Source organism: Quercus lobata, chromosome 2 (assembly GCF_001633185.2).
Source record: "Quercus lobata isolate SW786 chromosome 2, ValleyOak3.0 Primary Assembly, whole genome shotgun sequence".
NCBI lineage: Eukaryota > Viridiplantae > Streptophyta > Magnoliopsida > Fagales > Fagaceae > Quercus > Quercus lobata.
This window is the reverse complement of record NC_044905.1, coordinates 96,970,102-96,987,557: the sequence shown is the minus strand read 5'-3', so window position 1 is coordinate 96,987,557 and position 17,456 is coordinate 96,970,102. Positions and strand designations below refer to the sequence as shown.

The 17,456-nt window shown below is 38.2% G+C and overlaps 2 protein-coding genes and 1 non-coding gene across 3 annotated transcripts; 2 read left to right on the top strand and 1 right to left on the bottom strand.

Annotated features, from left to right (window-relative positions):
* The first annotated feature begins 2,065 nt into the window (after window positions 1-2,065).
* Window positions 2,066-2,650, top strand: LOC115973972. The gene has a single exon (XM_031094206.1). It carries the CDS (start codon window positions 2,066-2,068, stop codon window positions 2,648-2,650), a length of 585 nt encoding a protein of 194 aa, XP_030950066.1.
* A 9,881-nt stretch (window positions 2,651-12,531) lies between these two features.
* LOC115977386 (protein DETOXIFICATION 16-like) lies at window positions 12,532-17,007 on the bottom strand. The gene is made up of 8 exons (XM_031099211.1): window positions 16,599-17,007; window positions 14,498-15,042; window positions 14,328-14,414; window positions 14,175-14,231; window positions 13,839-14,077; window positions 13,298-13,416; window positions 13,045-13,131; window positions 12,532-12,964 (listed from the first exon to the last, which is right to left on the bottom strand). Exons 1-8 carry the CDS (start codon window positions 16,875-16,877, stop codon window positions 12,911-12,913), a joined length of 1,467 nt encoding a protein of 488 aa, XP_030955071.1. The 5' UTR covers window positions 16,878-17,007; the 3' UTR covers window positions 12,532-12,910.
* On the top strand, window positions 16,297-16,368 carry TRNAP-UGG. Its single transcript has one exon. It is a non-coding gene; the product is annotated as a tRNA-Pro (tRNA).
* Window positions 17,008-17,456: the final 449 nt, after the last annotated feature.

Below are 17,456 nucleotides of genomic sequence, written 5' to 3'. Positions count from 1 at the left end.
AATAGAGCATCTTTATATGCGAATAGATTACGTGAACTACATGAACAATTTTTGAAGAATTATAATACGACATGGGTATGACACTCTAAATGAAGTGTACATACTTTTCTAGACAAAAGACATTGTTTACAAAGAAATATTTATCAGTCTCTTAAGGTAAAATTCCTTCAATTACAATACTTTTGAATTATTCTTTACTAAATTCCACTAAACTTTTCACATTATTTAGAATGAACCATCCACCATGCCTTCATGCATGTTAATGCATGTTTTGGGAATCTTTTGTTTAATTCATGGTTTAAATTAATTTATATTTCTTTTCTTCTATTTTATTGTGGATGTGGTGATGGTGTATTTTTATTTTTGGTAGTTTCCCTAGTATTTCTTTTGCTTCCTTCTACTTTTTTGAACCCATTTATTCTCCTATCAATATAGTTGGCTATTGTAAATTGTAATTCTGTCTCTAATTTGTTTTGTTTGTTGTTTCGTTTTTCTTAATCAGCATGTTGTGTGAATAATAAATATATAAAAAATATTGTTGTGGAAGAGATAATATTGGATTTGGTTTTTTGTTGATGTTTTAGTGGTACTATTGCAAAGATACTTAACTTTCTCTTGTATTTTAAGAGCATTCGCACTGGCATTGCTATATGCCATATGTTGGAAAATTTTACAATTTTTGCACAAAAACCAAGCTTCATCCGGACTTGTATTCACCATCTATTGCAAAAAAATTTGCAATAGTGCTATAGTGTAATTGTAAAGGTAGAATTGCACTATAGCTCAATGCTAAAAAAAAAACTAATATTTTATTGTGTAACTTTATCAAATCCTCTCTCTCTCTCACCAGGTTTTGGGTTTTTGTTTTTATTTGGGTTTTGGGATATATTATTTTAATGTATTGTATTGTAAAATAAAAGTTAGGATGCTGAGAGTATTGCAAAATGGTATGATATAATTGTTAAAGTAGCTTTTTGAGATAGTAAAATAGGATGTAATAGAATTTTGGGATGTGAATGCTCTAAGTGATCAAAAAAAAAAAAAAAAAAATACAGTGGAAGGAGAGAAAATTTAAGATTTACTCTGCTGGAAATTGGTTATATTTCTATTTGGTGAGTGAAATTAATTATGATCTATTATATTCTTAAAGATCTGTTCCCATTTTTCAACTCCTAATATAAAAAAATAGCCTTTTTATTTTTATTTTTTGAGGGATGTTTACAAAAATCATTTTGCACCACATCTTTAGCATCCTATATAATTTAATGTTTTTTGCAATTTTTACTTTGTTAAACTTTTTATCTTCTTCAACTATTGTCTTCTTAATTCAATCTTTCGTCTCCTCCGATCATTGTTTAAAAAAAAAAAATTCATTTGATTCCCTCTATAGATTTTTAAAATTTTCTCATTTATATCTTCTTAAAAATTCTACAGTTTCACTTTGTTCAACCTTTCATCTACTCCACCATTCTACTTCCTAGTTTTCATATAAATTTCTTATTATTTCATTTCCACCCCTCCTCTATTCCTTCCAAGTTGTCCACGATAAAAGAGGTCAATACTCTCTCTTTCTCTCTCCAATTTTGTTTCTCTTTCGGTAGATTTTTTTTTTTTTTTATTATTGTTTAAACCACTTTCTTTTTCCCCTAATGGCTTTTTATTTATTTATTTGGTTATTGTTGATTTAATTGTCACATGACATTTGTTTCTTTTTTTGATAAATTTGTATAGACTATAGACTTTTATTTATATTTAGGTATTTTGGTATTCTAATTCTTGATCACAAGTTCTTTTTTTTTTATACCTTTGGTTTATTTTACAACAATGCATATATAGAAATTTAATTCTAAGATTTTGCTAATAATTGTTTATTTGATAATCTTTGTTGGTGGACGAATTTGTAATTTCTGTAAAGATAATAATCTCAATAGATTATCAACAACAAATTATTTTTTTATTGATCTAGTTAATCATTATTAAGTTTTATTAATTTTTTAGTTGCGTTTTCCAGTGTTTTGGATTAAAGGGTAGAAAAAATAAGGTTGGAGAAAGTTTGTTTAAAACTATGTCTGTGGCGCGGCTCTCCAATGAGGACAACGATCGGGAATCCAAAAGGTCTAAAAAGGGAGCCTCACCTATACTGGGATTCTCGGATAAGGATAAGATGGGAACCATCCAACCCTATGACGATGCTTTGGTAGTTACACTTAGGATTAGGGGGTTCGACGTGAAGAGAGTATTGGTAAACCAGGGCAGTGCTGTGGAAGTAATGTACCCTGATCTGTACAAGGGGCTGAACCTAAAACCCAAGGACCTAATGGCATATGATTCCCTTTTGGTAAGTTTCGAAGGGAAGACTGTTACACCAAGGGGACAGATCAGACTACCCATACAAACCGGTTCAGACGTGGTGGAGGTGGATTTCATTATGGTCGACGCCTACTCACCGTACACAGCCATAGTGTCCAGGCCTTGGCTCCACGCCTTAGGAGCCATTTCTTCTACACTTCACCAGAAGGTGAAATACCTGTCAGAGGGCCGAGTAGAGGAGATTGTAGGAAATCAAACCATGGCTAGACAATGCATGGTGGCTGTCATCTTTTGCCAACCAAATCCAGAATCCTCAGCCTCTATAAGAAAGGACTTATAGTAATCAGCCACCTCAGCAATACCCGCTGATGAGGCAACCGAGGAGGTAAAATGCGAAAGTCTAGAAAGGGTTACTGTTGACAACGATCCAGAGAAATTCTTTCAAGTTGGCTCGGAACTACCCCTCCGAGAGAAAGAATAATTGATTGGGTTTTTGAGAGAAAATGTTGATGTGTTTGCATGGGACGCCTACGATGTTCCAGGAGTTGATCTGAACCTTATTTGCCACTACCTAAACGTTAACCCATCCTCTATTCCCAAAAAGCAACCACCCTGACACTCGTCAAAGGAGCATGCCGACCCAGTTAAGGACGAGGTAACAAAGCTAAAAAAGGTAGAAGCTATCAAAGAAGTCTTTTACCCCGAGTGGTTGGTGAAAATAGTGGTAGTAAAAAAGAAGAGTGGGAAGTGGTGAGTCTGTGTAGATCTCACAGATTTGAACAAGGCATGCCCAAAAGACCCGTTCCCAATGCCTCGGATAGACCGGTTAGTAGACACAACTGTAGGCTACCCTCGAATGAGCTTCTTGGATACCTTCCAGGATTATCATCAAATACTATTAGCCCCGGGAGATCAAGAAAAAATGCATTTCAGTTTAAAGAATGCGGGGTCTACCTACCAAAGGATAATGACCATAATGTTTGAACCGCAACTAGGCAAGAGTATTGAAGTCTACATAGACGACATGGAAGTGAAAAGTAAAGTGGTATTCGAGCATGTGAAAGATCTCGAAGTCATTTTTGGCATTTTAAGAAAACACAAATTGCGTCTCAATGCCTTTAAGTGCTCATTCGGTGTCGGGTCCGACAAATTTTTGGTCTATATGGTAACTCACAGGAGAATTGAGATGAGCCCAGATCAAATCAAATCAAATCATAATTTACAAGCTCCTCGGAACCTAAAAGAAGTCCAAAAACTCACTGGAATGATTGCGGCATTGAATTGGTTTATTTCCCGATCTCCGAATCGATGCTGTCCTTTCTACCTCCTAATGAACAAGTGGGAAGGATTTGAGTGGTTCGAGGACTGTGCCTTAACCTTCCAGCAACTTAAAGAGTACCTGTCACGGCCACCCATCATGTCTAGTCCTGAGGCTGACGAAGTTCTATTCGCCTACATCGCAGTGGCTCCTCACGCTGTAAGCTTGGTATTAATATGGGTTGACGACGGCATATAACGACCAATTTACTATGTGAGTAAATCGTTACATAAGGCCAATGTGCGTTACTTACCATTGGAGAAGGCAATTATGGCAATAGTGCATGCTACACGGAAACTCCCCCACTACTTTCAGGCCCACAGGGTCGTTGTTCTAACTCAACTTCCCCTCAAGTCGGTACTCCGGAGTGCCAATTACACAGGAAGAATTGCCATGTGGAGCACGCTCCTAGGGGCTTTGGATATTAAATACATGCCTCAGACCTCCGTTAAGGGCCAAGTTCTCACCAATTTAATTGCCGAATTTACTGAACCCCCAATAGAAGTAGTAGCAAAGAAGGAAAACATGGATGGAAAATCGGTTGGCACAATCTTTGCACGAGGAGCCTCACGGTGGAAAGTGTATGTTGATGGAGCGGCAAATCAAAGGGGATCTGGGGTAGGGCTGGTTCTAATATCCCCTAAGAAGATTACCGTAAAAAAATCAATGAGACTAGGGTTCTCGGCTACAAACAATGAAGCCAAGTATGAAGTTTTATTGCAGGGAATAGCCATGGTGCCAAAAATAGGGGGAAAGGCATTAGAAGTGTTCTCGGATTTCAGAATGGTTGTAGGCCAGGTGAGGGGCGAATTGGAAGTTAGGGATGCAAGAATGTAGGAATACCTCGGTTAGGTCAAGCGCTTGCAGTTGGACTTTGAATTCTTCAACTTGACACACATCTCTAAAAGTGGGAACACATATGCAAATTCATTAGCCACTCTTGCCACGTCCTTGGAGCAGGGTTTACCTCGAATCATCCTTGTTGAGGATTTGTACAAGGCAGATGTAATCAAAAAGGACACGTTTCGAATCCATCAAGTCAGAGTGAGTCCGAGCTGGATGGACCCCATAGTGAGTTTTCTTAAGGATGATGTACTGCCTAAAGAGAAATCGAAAGTTGAGAAAGTACAAAGAAAAGCTCCTCAGTTCTGGCTATCAAAGGATCACAAGCTGTACAAGCGCTCCTATTCCGGGCTATATCTATTATGCATGCACCCCGAAGCATCAGAGCTGTTACTCGAAGAATTGCATGAGGGAATTTGCGAGAGTCACACAGGAGGAAGATCGCTGGCATACAGAGCCCACACTTAGGGGTATTGGTGGCCGAGCATGCAGAAAGAAGCCCAAGAATATTTCAAGAAGTGCGACCAATGCAAGAGGTTTGCCCTAAATATCCACCAACTGGGAGAGGTCCTCAATCCTTTCTCCAGTCCTTGGCCGTTTGCTCAATGGGGTCTGGATATTGTGGGTCCTTTCCCAAAAGTAGCAGGAAACAAGAGATACTTGATGGTCGGCACAAACTACTTCACTAAATAGATCAAAGCTGAGCCCCTAGCCAACATCAGGGACGTGGATGCAAAGAAATTCATCTGGAGGAACATCATTACATGCTTTGGAATTCCTCATACCCTCATCTCGGACAATGGCCTTCAATTTGATAGTAAGACCTTTAGGAGATACTGCTATGACTTGGGAATTTCAAACCGATATTCCACTCCGGCCTATCCTCAAGGAAAAGGGCAAGCCGAGGTTGTAAACAAGGTCATAGTTAATGGGTTAAAGAAGAGATTGGATGATGCAAAGAGAAGATGGGTGGAAGAACTGCCACACGTCCTATGGACCTATCAAACTACGCCACGACGGTCAACAGGAGAGACTTTTTTTTCTATGACTTATGGGGCCAAAGCTATACTCCCCCTAGAGACTAGCTTTCCAATGTTGAAAACAGGCACCTTTACCCCAAGCAACAACGACAAACTGCTAGAAAGAAGTTTAGATTTAATCGAGGAGAAATAAGAAAAGGCAATGATCCAATTAGCCTATTACCACCAAAAACTCAAGCAAGGGTATGATGCCAATGTAAAACTACAGCCACTAAGGCTAGGAGATCTAGTGCTAAGAAAAATTTTGGGTAACGCCAAGAACCCATCTTGGGGAAACCTGGGACCCAACTGGGAAGGCCCGTACCGAATCACTTCAGTAGCAGGAATAGGTGCATATTATTTGAAAGACTTAGATGAGAGAGCTATACCCTGCCCATGGAATGTAAATAACTTAAGAAGGTATTATTATTAATAAAAGCGGTTTTGCCTACACTATATTTCATGATAACTGCGTGTCTTCCGGCTCATTACTATCCAAGTTTTAAACAGAACCTAAGTCCTGCATGGCTCATCGGACCATAGACTTAGGGGAAATTAATAACTTATCACATCTATCCAAGTTTTAAACAATATCTAAGTCCTGCATGGCTCCTCGGACCACAGACTTAAGAGAAATTAATAACTTATGGCGTCTACCCAAATTTTAAACAGAACCTAAGTCCTGCACGACAGCCTTCACTGCCTAAAATTCATTGCACAGTCTTACTTTTAACACTTGGTTATATTGGCAAAATGTTGTTGTAAACTTCAACTAAAGGCATAGTCACATTGACTCGGAACAATGCAATAAAATCCAATCAACATCAAGCAGAAGAACAAAGAATGAGAGAAAGAGCATTTATATTAAGAAACAGAGATAATACAATACTATTGGATGAGAAGCCTTTGAAAACCAAAATATAATACAACTCCTCTTCAAAATGATACAAAAAGAAGAAAGAGAAAAACCCTAGGTGCTAAGCCTTAGCAGGGGGATCTTCTTTTTGCTCTGGTTGAGGAGGAGAAACATCCTTGGCTTTTAGGTCAACCCCATGACCCTCAGCCTCAGTAACTATCTCCTTAGAGGGATCCTTGGATTTGGGGGAGGGTTTTTTCCCTTTGCCCTTCTCCCCCTCAGCATCCTCACTTTGGACGATGACCTAGTTAGAGCCCTTAGTGATTTCGGCTATTGGGATGGCATCAGGGATAGTCGCAGGTTGCTCAAAAACTTTAGGGGTATCAACAGGGACCTCCCGGTTCTCTAGAGGATAGAAGACGTTTTCGAGCAGCCTCCAAGCAGAATCTACAAGACACTTGCAGCATTGAGAGCCTTATCCCATGTAATGCTGCAGTAGTCTCTACATACTTCTAACAGTTCCTCAGTAAGCTTTACTTCCGTCTCCTCCACTCCAAGCTGATAAGCAGCCCTCTTCTCCACCTTGGTTGCTTCCTTGGCTAGCTGGACCTCTTCCTTAGCTTTCTGCAACGTCGCTTTGAGATCTAAAACGACTTGCCTCTCGGTGGCAAGGTTGATCTCAGTCACGTGTAGCAGCTGGCGTTGGTCCTCAGCTTGTTTCTCAGCATTTTTCCGGCCAGCCTCAGCGCTCTTACAGCCTGACTCCGCCTCCTTGAACTTCTCCACCAGTTCATGCTGCTCCTGCTTGAGAGCCCCTAGTGTCTTCTCTACCTCGACACAAGAGATGGCTTCAGTGTCGGCCATCTTGCGAGCGTCGCGACACCATTCCTCAGCCACAAAGACCTGCTGAGTAATCTATCCAAAAATCACAAAGTGACATAAGTTAGAATATAGTATGACTCAATAATTATGCCTATAAGAGGATAAGTCGCCTTACCATCGCAAGGTCCCTCTTCAGGGACAGGAAGAGTTCATTCTGCAAAAAGCGCCTGTAAGCGTCCATGTCCTTAGGAAGGAACATGGGTTGCTCCAGGACTTCAACAATGTACCTTGCTCGGCCCCTCTGATACTCTCGGACTGAGGCATTGTAGGGAATTGGTGCTCTATCCACCTCGAGCCGAGGGCTCTAAGTACGCGGTGGCACGCGCACTTCAGCCCTTTCCAGCTCATCTTGGCTTTCCACCGATAAAGCCCTTTTGTCCCAAGGCACTCGGGTCACTTTTTGTTGTTTCGCGCCCTAGTAAGGACCCACCTTGCCTTCCTCAAGGGACTCAACCAGCCTTTTCTTCTTCAAGTTTGGATTGACTTTCAAGCTGAGGTCGACGGGGACCTGTGGAGGAGCAGGAGGAAGGTTGGAGGGAGTTTGGGACTTAGTGGGCGCCTTCGAGGTTTGCCTTTTACCCCAAGCAGCCATAAGCTCCTGTAAACTTTTATTGCTTTTGTTTGAGGCCATGTTGTCCACCTCTTCGTCAGAGGAATCGTCCAAGCAGGCACTAACAAGAGGAGGAATGCAAATTGCAGAGTTTCTATCTGGCCTGCCCTCGGTGTTCGAGAGTTCAATTAGGGGAGCTTTTGGGTTATCCTTCTTAAAGTAGAACTCGTCTATCTTTTCCTCTAGTGAAAGACGAGATGACTTAGTGTCCTCTTCAACAAATGCTGCTGCTCCGAGATTGTCTTGTGGAGGTAGTTGTGTAGCTAGTTGAGAATTCTGAAGAATGGGCAAGGTAACCAGTGGAAGGTCCCTTTGAGCCAAGAATCCCGGCTTCGACACGTCAATCTGAGATAACCTCGTACTACCAGCTCTTATTGATTGGCCGATGTCCAAAAAAGCGCGGGACAAGGGCTCGTAACTCAAGATCAAGTGGGCGGCCTGCAATTGTCCGTCCTTGTGAACAAAGATCTCTGACCTCAGAAAATAGTTAAGGGCTTGAACATTTGTATGGCTGAGCCGAGGAGCAACGTGGGCCCTATCTGCAAAACAGCCAAGAAAGGAATTGTAGTCAGATCGTTAAAAAGATATTTTCTATAAAAAAAAAAAAGAATTTCCAAGCAAAAGGAATAAAACTAAAGGGTTAAATCCCCTTCCCAAGGGATTGATCCTAGAGGTATTGCACCTAGATCTCTTGCTCGAGTTGGACAATGAAGACCGTCGCTCCATTCTCCCGAGACAATCAGGTAGTCATCCTTTGTACCTTTGTTGGACTTAGGAAGACAGGAGATTAGCCTAATGACCTTGAACCAAGATTCAAGGTAGTACCCCGCTTTGGCAAGATGGTAGCACTCGTACATGTGAACCACGTCGTGCCATGTGAGACCTAAGCCCATTTGCTCGTTCAGGGCATCTATGCTACCCAAGACCCTAAATAGGTTGGAGGCGCATTGATAAGGTGTCAACCTATGGTTAAGCAAATAATCTCGAGTAATCCTACGCATGGAAAGCGTCATTCCTCCCTCTGTGAAAGCAATCATAGGAATGACGACTTCACCCACATCTCTATCAGTCAGTACTCGGTCCGAGGGACAATACTCCAAAACCACCCCTTGCGGAATACGGTACCTAGCTCTAAAAGCCTCCATGGCGGCTGGTGTATCTACTAAACGCTTGAATTTACCTATCTAGATGAACTGAAGGGCCGAAGAGGAATGCTGAGATGAAAATGGGGTAATGTAAAAGAATGAGAACTTACAGGTATCCGTACAATAACCTCTGCAGAGATCTTCTCAAGGAAAAACTTCTTCCAGGAATGACTACGGAAACTCAAAGGTCTGATACGTTTTATGAAGACTGGGCGCTGAAGTTCTCTGAAATTCTTAGATGTTCGTAAAAAAGAAAGGCAAAAAGAGCTTTTTCAAGGCTTTATATAGCAGGAGTGGAGGGGAAAGGTTGCTCCGCTCAAAATTCTAGGAGGAATGCTAGCCGTTGGATCTATGCTTCGCCGTTGGATGTGGGGAACACAAAACCGCCTGGAGCAATTAATAGTGCCTCGTAATCTACAACGCGTCAGAAGCAACCACTCCCGCACGTGTGAACTAAAAATTAATCGATCTTATCTCTTAAAAATTCAAAACCCCGCTTTTCTCCTCGGATGGAGAGAAAAACCGAAGTTTTGAGGGGTTATTGTGGGGACTATGACCTAAAATAATGTATTGGGTCTTGGGCATTGTTCGAAAACAATAACAAGTCCGAGGAGAGAGACATGACTTAGGTGATCTACTTTACAAGCCTCATCATTGGGAGACAAAAAGAAGAAAGTCTGAGGAGGAATTTATCCTCGGACACGGCAGACCCAAACTAAGTATATATTCAAGCAGTTGAAGTACGCTCCCTGAACACGTGAAAGAGAAGAAAACTCAAAATATCTAAGAAAAACCTACCACCACCACATTAAATGCACTGTTGCTACTTTTCTGACCGCATTAATGTGGAAAAGACCCTGAACAGTGTTGCCTTGGCTGCCGTAACTAACAAAGGACTGAAAGGGGTATCTGATGGGATGGGTGCTCAAGTGGGGGTCTAGGTGATCAACAAGTGTAAGGTTCAGATGATCAGGAAGAGCCTATATAATGTAGAAAAGCCCCCAAAAAGAGGAGGCAACAAAAAGAAGAAGAGAATACTGTAGCATGTGAAAGAACCCTAATGTGGTGATCTGTGTTTATAAGTAAAATTCCAGCCTCCTTGGACGGAAGGTCCTTTGATCATAATAACTTTTATTCTTATCTGATTGTTTCTTAACCCCATGCAAGCTGTTGCTCAACTCACCTAAACTTAGTTCTTTGTCTCATACTCTACAAAATTCATTGTATTGGGCCTTTTGGACCAAGATTCCATACAGTTTGGGCTTGGGCTCCAAACTTTGTCCATACAATTATAAATAAATTTTATTAAAAAATGAATATTTTCACTAACTTGCCTATTGAATTCCTATAAAATTTTTTATTGTTTTCATTTTGGTACGACATAAATTATATATATATATATATATATATATGTATTTATTACATTTTTAATTGTTCCTATAATAAATTAACACATGATTATGAAATATATTACTCTTTATTAAATTAGTCCAAATTGCAAAACAATAAATTTAATGAGATCACCACAAAAAAAATTATCACACGCAACGCGTGGGTTTGCGATTAGTTGCATTGAAACTTGCTTCAATCCATACAAAGATTTAACAAGCCTACATACATTGTTTCCTTGTACAAGAACCATAAACCCCTTTGGTTTATTGTGTATCAAGAAAACTCATATCTTTTTTTTTTCTTTATAGCTTTCTACAACAAGTCTTTCCTTGTAATAGTCAATAATTCTATCAATTTTCAAACTCTTAGGTGGTAGATCCACCAATTTCTATGCATAGATTTTAAAGATGGATTTATTGCACTATTGACAATCTCTTTTTCAAGAAGGCACCTTAGGATTTTGTTTCTTTGAAACTTTAAGTTCATTTTCTAATATATAAATTAGAAAATTTGGACCAAACAACCATGACGTTTGTCCTTTTACTACGTTTAGGCTCAACCTCTTTTCCATCAACTCTTGATTATGAGAGATACTAAACGTAGACTCAAAATTTCTTTAAGAAAGTTTAACACTTAAAATATATTCTAATTAATTGTCATGCATATAAAAATAATAGATTCATAAATTAGAAAGCACTATGTACTACTGTTATGACCATAACCAATGAAAACACAATCAATGGTTCTTTATCCTTTAGGAATAAGAACCACCACCTTTATCAAACACCACCACATTTAAAGAATTTATAGAAAGACGATCACTTTTTTCATAATTCACAAGGTGTCTTAGTGGTTTTCTTTTAAGGAATTTCAATGAAAAAATAAAGTGGAAATAATAGCTTCCCCCCACAAGTTCTATGGTAATCAAGAACTTATTGCATTCATTGAATTATTTCTCAACTTCATTCTTATAATGAATGGACATCTGTAATGTCTCATCATTGCTTACTTAATAAGCACTCATAACAGACTCTTATGCATTTCAAATTTTTGACAATTCAAGTATGTCAACTAAGGCATGTAAATTTAAATTGATTAGTCTATGTAAAGTATGATAATTTACATGACCCAATCTACGATGCCATACATTAGATGACTCAAGCATGTAAACAGTAGATGTACCCTTATTATTATCAAAAGTAGGAAAAGCAGTCATTACATTCATCTTAAACAAGTCATTGTTGAAATATCCTTTGCCCACATACATTCTACTCTTAAAAAGTGAAAATTTATCAGATCCAAAGACCAACTTGAAACCATTCATACTCAACAATGAGCCAGATACAAGATTCTTTTGAATTTCTAGCACATGCAATACATCTTTCAAAGTAAGAAACCTACCAGTGGTCATTTTGAGCACAACCTTTCCAACTCCTTCAATTTTAGAGGTTGAGGAATTTCCCATGAAAATTTTTCCTCCATTATCCACAGGATTATATGTAGAAAACATTTTTTTTTTCTAAACATACATGGTGAGTAGCCCCAGTGTCCACCCACCATTCCTTAGTATTTCCTCCTACTAACTTCACTTCAGAAATCACCGTAGAAGGTTCATTTTGGTTTGAACCACAACAAATTTCACAACAATTTTATTTGACATTTGTGTTCAACAAAATTCAAACAAATTGAAACCTCAAAACCAGCCATGTTTAAGAAATAATTATAAATATATACTTTCAAACGTTACTGTGATAAAAGGAAAGTCGAGCCCACTATTTTTTTTTTCTTTCAAATTGAATTGCTGAAACAGAGCATGCACAGTACAAACAAACTAAAGGGTTGTTCGGATTTTTGATTTCCATAACTCTTAACTCAAAAATGGTGAGACCTATAGTTGAGAAGTCAATTTGGATTTTCATAATTCTGTTTCCAGTTTTTGTTTCCATCACTTAATTCTTTGATTTTTGAACAATGAGTTATGAAATTTATTGCGTTTTCATCCCTAAAACATGAAACAACCCCTTCCCTCCATTACCATAAATTCTACCTCTGCTCCACCACATAATTATGACCAATCACCTGTTACCACATCATGCCATGCGGTATCTCCACAACCATTATTGCTACAATCAACTTCATCACAATACATTTCATCATGTTTCAATTTAAAATACCATTTCAGTACAAAAGTTCACCAAACTACTTGGAACAGTTGATGAGAAAGAATGGAGTGAATGAATTCCTCCTCTTACTTCTTGCAAGTACTTTAGATTTGAGGTAGTTCAACTACTTAAGGTTTATGCTTTGTTAAAGTGTGGCACTCTATATCACTAAATTGGCATAAATTTCTTCAGATAGAGCTACAAAAATGGACAGAACAAAGCCACATCGGTCTTGTGTACGTTTGCTTGAAGTTTCTAACTTGGCATAATGTTCTTCCAAATACTGGAATTTGAAAGTTTTCCAGTATATGAAACTCCTTTATTATCTTCTAATTTGTGTCTGCAGCCGTTTTCTATTGTTTTTGGTGAGAGTTTATGGTAATGCATCTCCAGAACTATTTTTTACTCTCTCAGCAGCTTTCTTCACCTACAAAACAAAGAAAATGAACCATCAGATGAAATTGGCAGATGATGATATATATAACCTTTTATGTCAAAGTGCATTACTTCATTCTCCCAGTTGGTGCATAGAGTAATTATCCAAAGGCATAATGCTTGCACGATCAGTGCCACTATAATTCCCATCCAGAGTCCCTGTAGATTAGATTCAAAATACACATTCATATGCTTAATGTTTCTCCCTTTTTCCTTTTTTTGTTTTCCTTTTTTTTTTTTTTTTTTTTTTTGTTGTCAGGGAAAGAATGTGTAAAGATTAACCGAAAATAGGAAGAGGCAAAGAAATGGAAAGATATGAAGTCACCTTTCCACCAATATGGAAGACAAAAGCTAACAATATAGCTACGGGAATTCCCGCAAGATAATAAGCTCCTAGATTAACAAAGGCCCCAATCTTTTGCCATCCACATCCTCTAGCAGCGCCTGAAATTTTCAATCAAAATCATAACTAGAGGAAAAATCAGTTGCGTTTAACATTAATTTTCTCCTAATGATGGTCTAAGTGTCAGCTTACCCGTATGACTGTAAACAGAAATAGGATTTTAGAGCAAAAGAATACATTTGAAAAAACTATTTCAATGGATGTCTTGTATTTAGCTATATACCCTGTACTTAAGCTATGACTATGCATTGGTGGATCTACTTATGGTACCTTAGTATGGGAGCCTATATTTAGTATTTGGATGCAAATGTACAAATTCTATCTAGTTATAAATGTGTTAATCCCAAGGTGTTGCACAAATATTCAGAAAAAAAAAAAAAAAATGTAGCTCCAACGAATGCATGAAATTCATTTAAATGTTTGGAGTGATTGCAAAGTATAGAAATAAAAGGTTGCTGCAGACCTGAAAGCACAGATTGAAGACCATCGAAAAAGTGGGATATTGCAACCAAGAGTAAGATTTCTCCCACATATCTTAAAACTTCTTCTACCTGGCTGTAACAGTAACCCCAAACATTACGACCCAATATCAGGGCTGTTCCTACTAGAATACCCTCTGTAGCAACCAAGGATAGAGCAACACGAACTGCTAGGCGGGCTGCTTGGGGTCTCCCAGCACCCAGCTCATTTGAAACTCTTATGCTGAACTAACAGAAAAAAAGAAAAAGAAAAAAAGATATATTGGTACAGAAAGATGCAGATTGAGGTAATGCAGCATTCTAATTGAGCTCGGATTGACCTTGTTGTACTACTCAGCCCCAGGGGTATCATATAAATCATTGAACATGTGTTAAGGCTGAAAAACACCACAGCTGGTTAGTAAATTGTGAAATATGTTTGGAAACACTTTTTATTAGCATGCAATGTTCGTAGAACCAGTTTAAGTACAAACCTGATTGACAGCACTGATGTTTCAAGCTTTGGATTAGGGAGAAGACCAGATAGAAGAACCATCATTTCAAAAGACCAGATTTCCAAGCTGTTCCACAAAATGTAATATTGGGAAGGTGTGCTTATAAACAAGTACTATAAGAGACATAAGAGTTATAATCAGAAACTTACCTGAGCATTATAGCTGAGGGAATTGATAGTTTTAGAAACTCAGTAATCCCATGAAAGGCCTCCTTTGAAAATCCAGTCCATGTGCTCTTACACGAAGGAGATATTCGAACATAAGCCATCAATAACAATGCATTCATCCAATAAGATATGCCATTTGCCAAAGCAGCACCTTTATTTCCAAGGCCGGACTTAAATACAAGAATCCAACAAATGAGCAAGTGTGATAACGTTGTAATCGCTGTGCTAACCATCATTGGAAGTACGTTATTTTGGGCTTGTAAGAATCTGATATGACATTGAAGGAGTGCATAACCAAAAATGCAGGGTATTAGGAAGCGAGCATAAAGTCCAGCTTCAGCTGAAATTTCTGCATCTTGTCCCAAGAATAAAAGAATTCGGCCAGTATTGGCCCATATAAGTGCAAGGGGAATGCAGGCCAGTAGAAGAACAATCATGGCTCTCTGCATGTGTATACCAAGCATTCTATACTGTTTTGCACCATAGGACTGACCACAGAATGTGTCTAATGCGCTTCCCATTCCAATCTGTCGAACCAAACACAAACTAATATCATCATATTAACCAAATTAGACTCCGATTGGCAGATTTTAAATAAAGCCAAACCAATTAATTGACCAATTATGCTTTTCATATTCAGACTTGGTTAATCTTTCACATACACAATATTGCTAAAATTAAATGTAGAAAAGTAAACTACACATCAATATGGTTACGAAGGGAAACCTTGACGGGAAAAACCCTCCAAAGGTTTAATGCTAATCCTCAATGAAACAATCCACCAGTGAAATTGAAGTGGTACAAACATAATTAATCCTACTCTAGTTTGCTACCATCAGTAGAGCTTACTGTCGTGACCCCACGCAGTTTCAACTCAGTTAAACTCTTTCATTATGGATCTCTTCACACGAACAATCTAGTCCGCAACTTCAAGTATCAAATTTAAGATTCCCACAGCATGATGTCTATGTAGATGTTGCAGCAACTTCAAAGTTGATCAACAATCCTAGGTGTATATCAACGCAAAACTCTCTCTAAAAACTTGTTTTTGATAGAATTAACTGTTCATTTATATACTCTAGATGTCTAGGGCAAAAATCCCAAGCCATAAGTCGATCAAGGGCTTGGATCAAGAATTCTATATCCCTGAGGCTCAATCAATCAACTACTATCCAGCTTGCAGTTAACAATTAAGTGAGCGTTTTTGAGCAAGCAGAAATTACATTTTCCTTGAGTTGTTCATGAATCTTTGTCTTGAACTTCAAGTACAACACTTAGACACTACAAGACTCGTAATTTGACTTGAGTGATGGTTATAATTTGACACGGTTTGGCAATACTAAAGATACATAAATAAAAAAAGTATAGAACAAGCAAAAAAGGAAATTATATCCTTACAACAAGATTTCAAAGAATCTGGTATCTTAGATATTAAATTAATAAAGTTGTGTCAAACTCTACCCTTTTTCAATAATGAAACTGGATTAGATCTTGAAGAGCTAGAGTAAATGGCTGAAGTTGAATCTCATTGTCTCAAACCCAAGGGTAGAACAGCTGGTGCTGAGTGATTGATGTGCGGTTAAAAAAAAAAAAAAAAATTGATTAAAAGATGGAACGAACTAGTTTAACTGATACATGTTACACATCTTTTTTGTTTCGTATAAGATTTGGATTGACGTTCAGTCCGTGGACCTCAAAAAAAGACGTTAAAAGCGAAATGCATATCTGAAAACACCAATTCCAAACAAGACGTTCTTTACTATCAAAGAGTGCATCTCTAAGGGCGTTTGGTCTAGTGGTATGATTCTTGCTTTGGGTGCAAGAGGTCCCGAGTTCGATTCTCGGAACGCCCCTTTTATTTTTGTGCTTTTTTTTTCCATTAAATTTGGGACTAAGCTGTGTGTCATTGCTGTATGTAAACAGTGAGATGGATTGGCAAAACATGTCTTCACAACTCAAAAGTTCAATCGATTCTCAACTCCAAAAAAAAGAGAGCTTAAAAACTGAATCTGCCAAACTAGCTAAAATTTCATAACTCAAAACTTCAAAAGATAAAGAGTACTGAGATGATATTGATACGTACCAACAAGCTGAAACCAGTGACAGAAGCAAAGGAAGTGGCCATTGAAGCACCAGAAAGTGGTAGCTCTCCAAGATGACCCACATACATAACTGAAATCACCTGTAAACTATTTACCAGCAGATTAACTGACACTAATGGCCCTACTAAACACAGCTGCTTCTTCACCTCCCCCACAATCTCATCTCTGTGGAATTCCTTTCTACACGACTTTACACCATTTTCTTCAGCTATTGGAAGTAGTAATGGTTGAAGACTAGCTTTCTTCTCTTCCCTACCCATCTCTTAGTTTTCTCTGTCACAGAATATTTTGCTCAAGAGAAGAGCGTCAAAGGTATCAAGCTCAATTGAAACAACAGTCTCTCTCATCATGGCTTTAGAAAGTAATAAAGCATGCCGTTGTTGTCGTTATTGTTGGCTTTATAAAGTAATAAACCAATAAACTTCATGAGTTATTTAATCTCTATCTGACAAATCACAAAATCATACCTGTCTCTGCCTTATTAGTTAATTATTACATCGTGATAAGATTCATCGGCGGTAGTAAAGTTCATTAATGTGAGTACAAACGAATCGATAAGCTAAAAGCTTTTTGTTTTTTTTTTTTTTTGTCTTCATGAGCTCAACATACCTAGGTAGCTGTGCCAATTCATTTTATTTTTATACAAGTTTCCTTATTGAATATCCTACTAATTTTGAGGATATTATTATGATAAATATCAATAATACAACATTTTTATAATTTTTTTTTAAATCTTGTTACCGGATGTTTCTAGAATATTTGTGTGTAGTACTCTCATCTCACTCCTTGTAATTACTTGATGTGAGTGGAATGAGAAGCCTATACGCATCTGAGAAAAT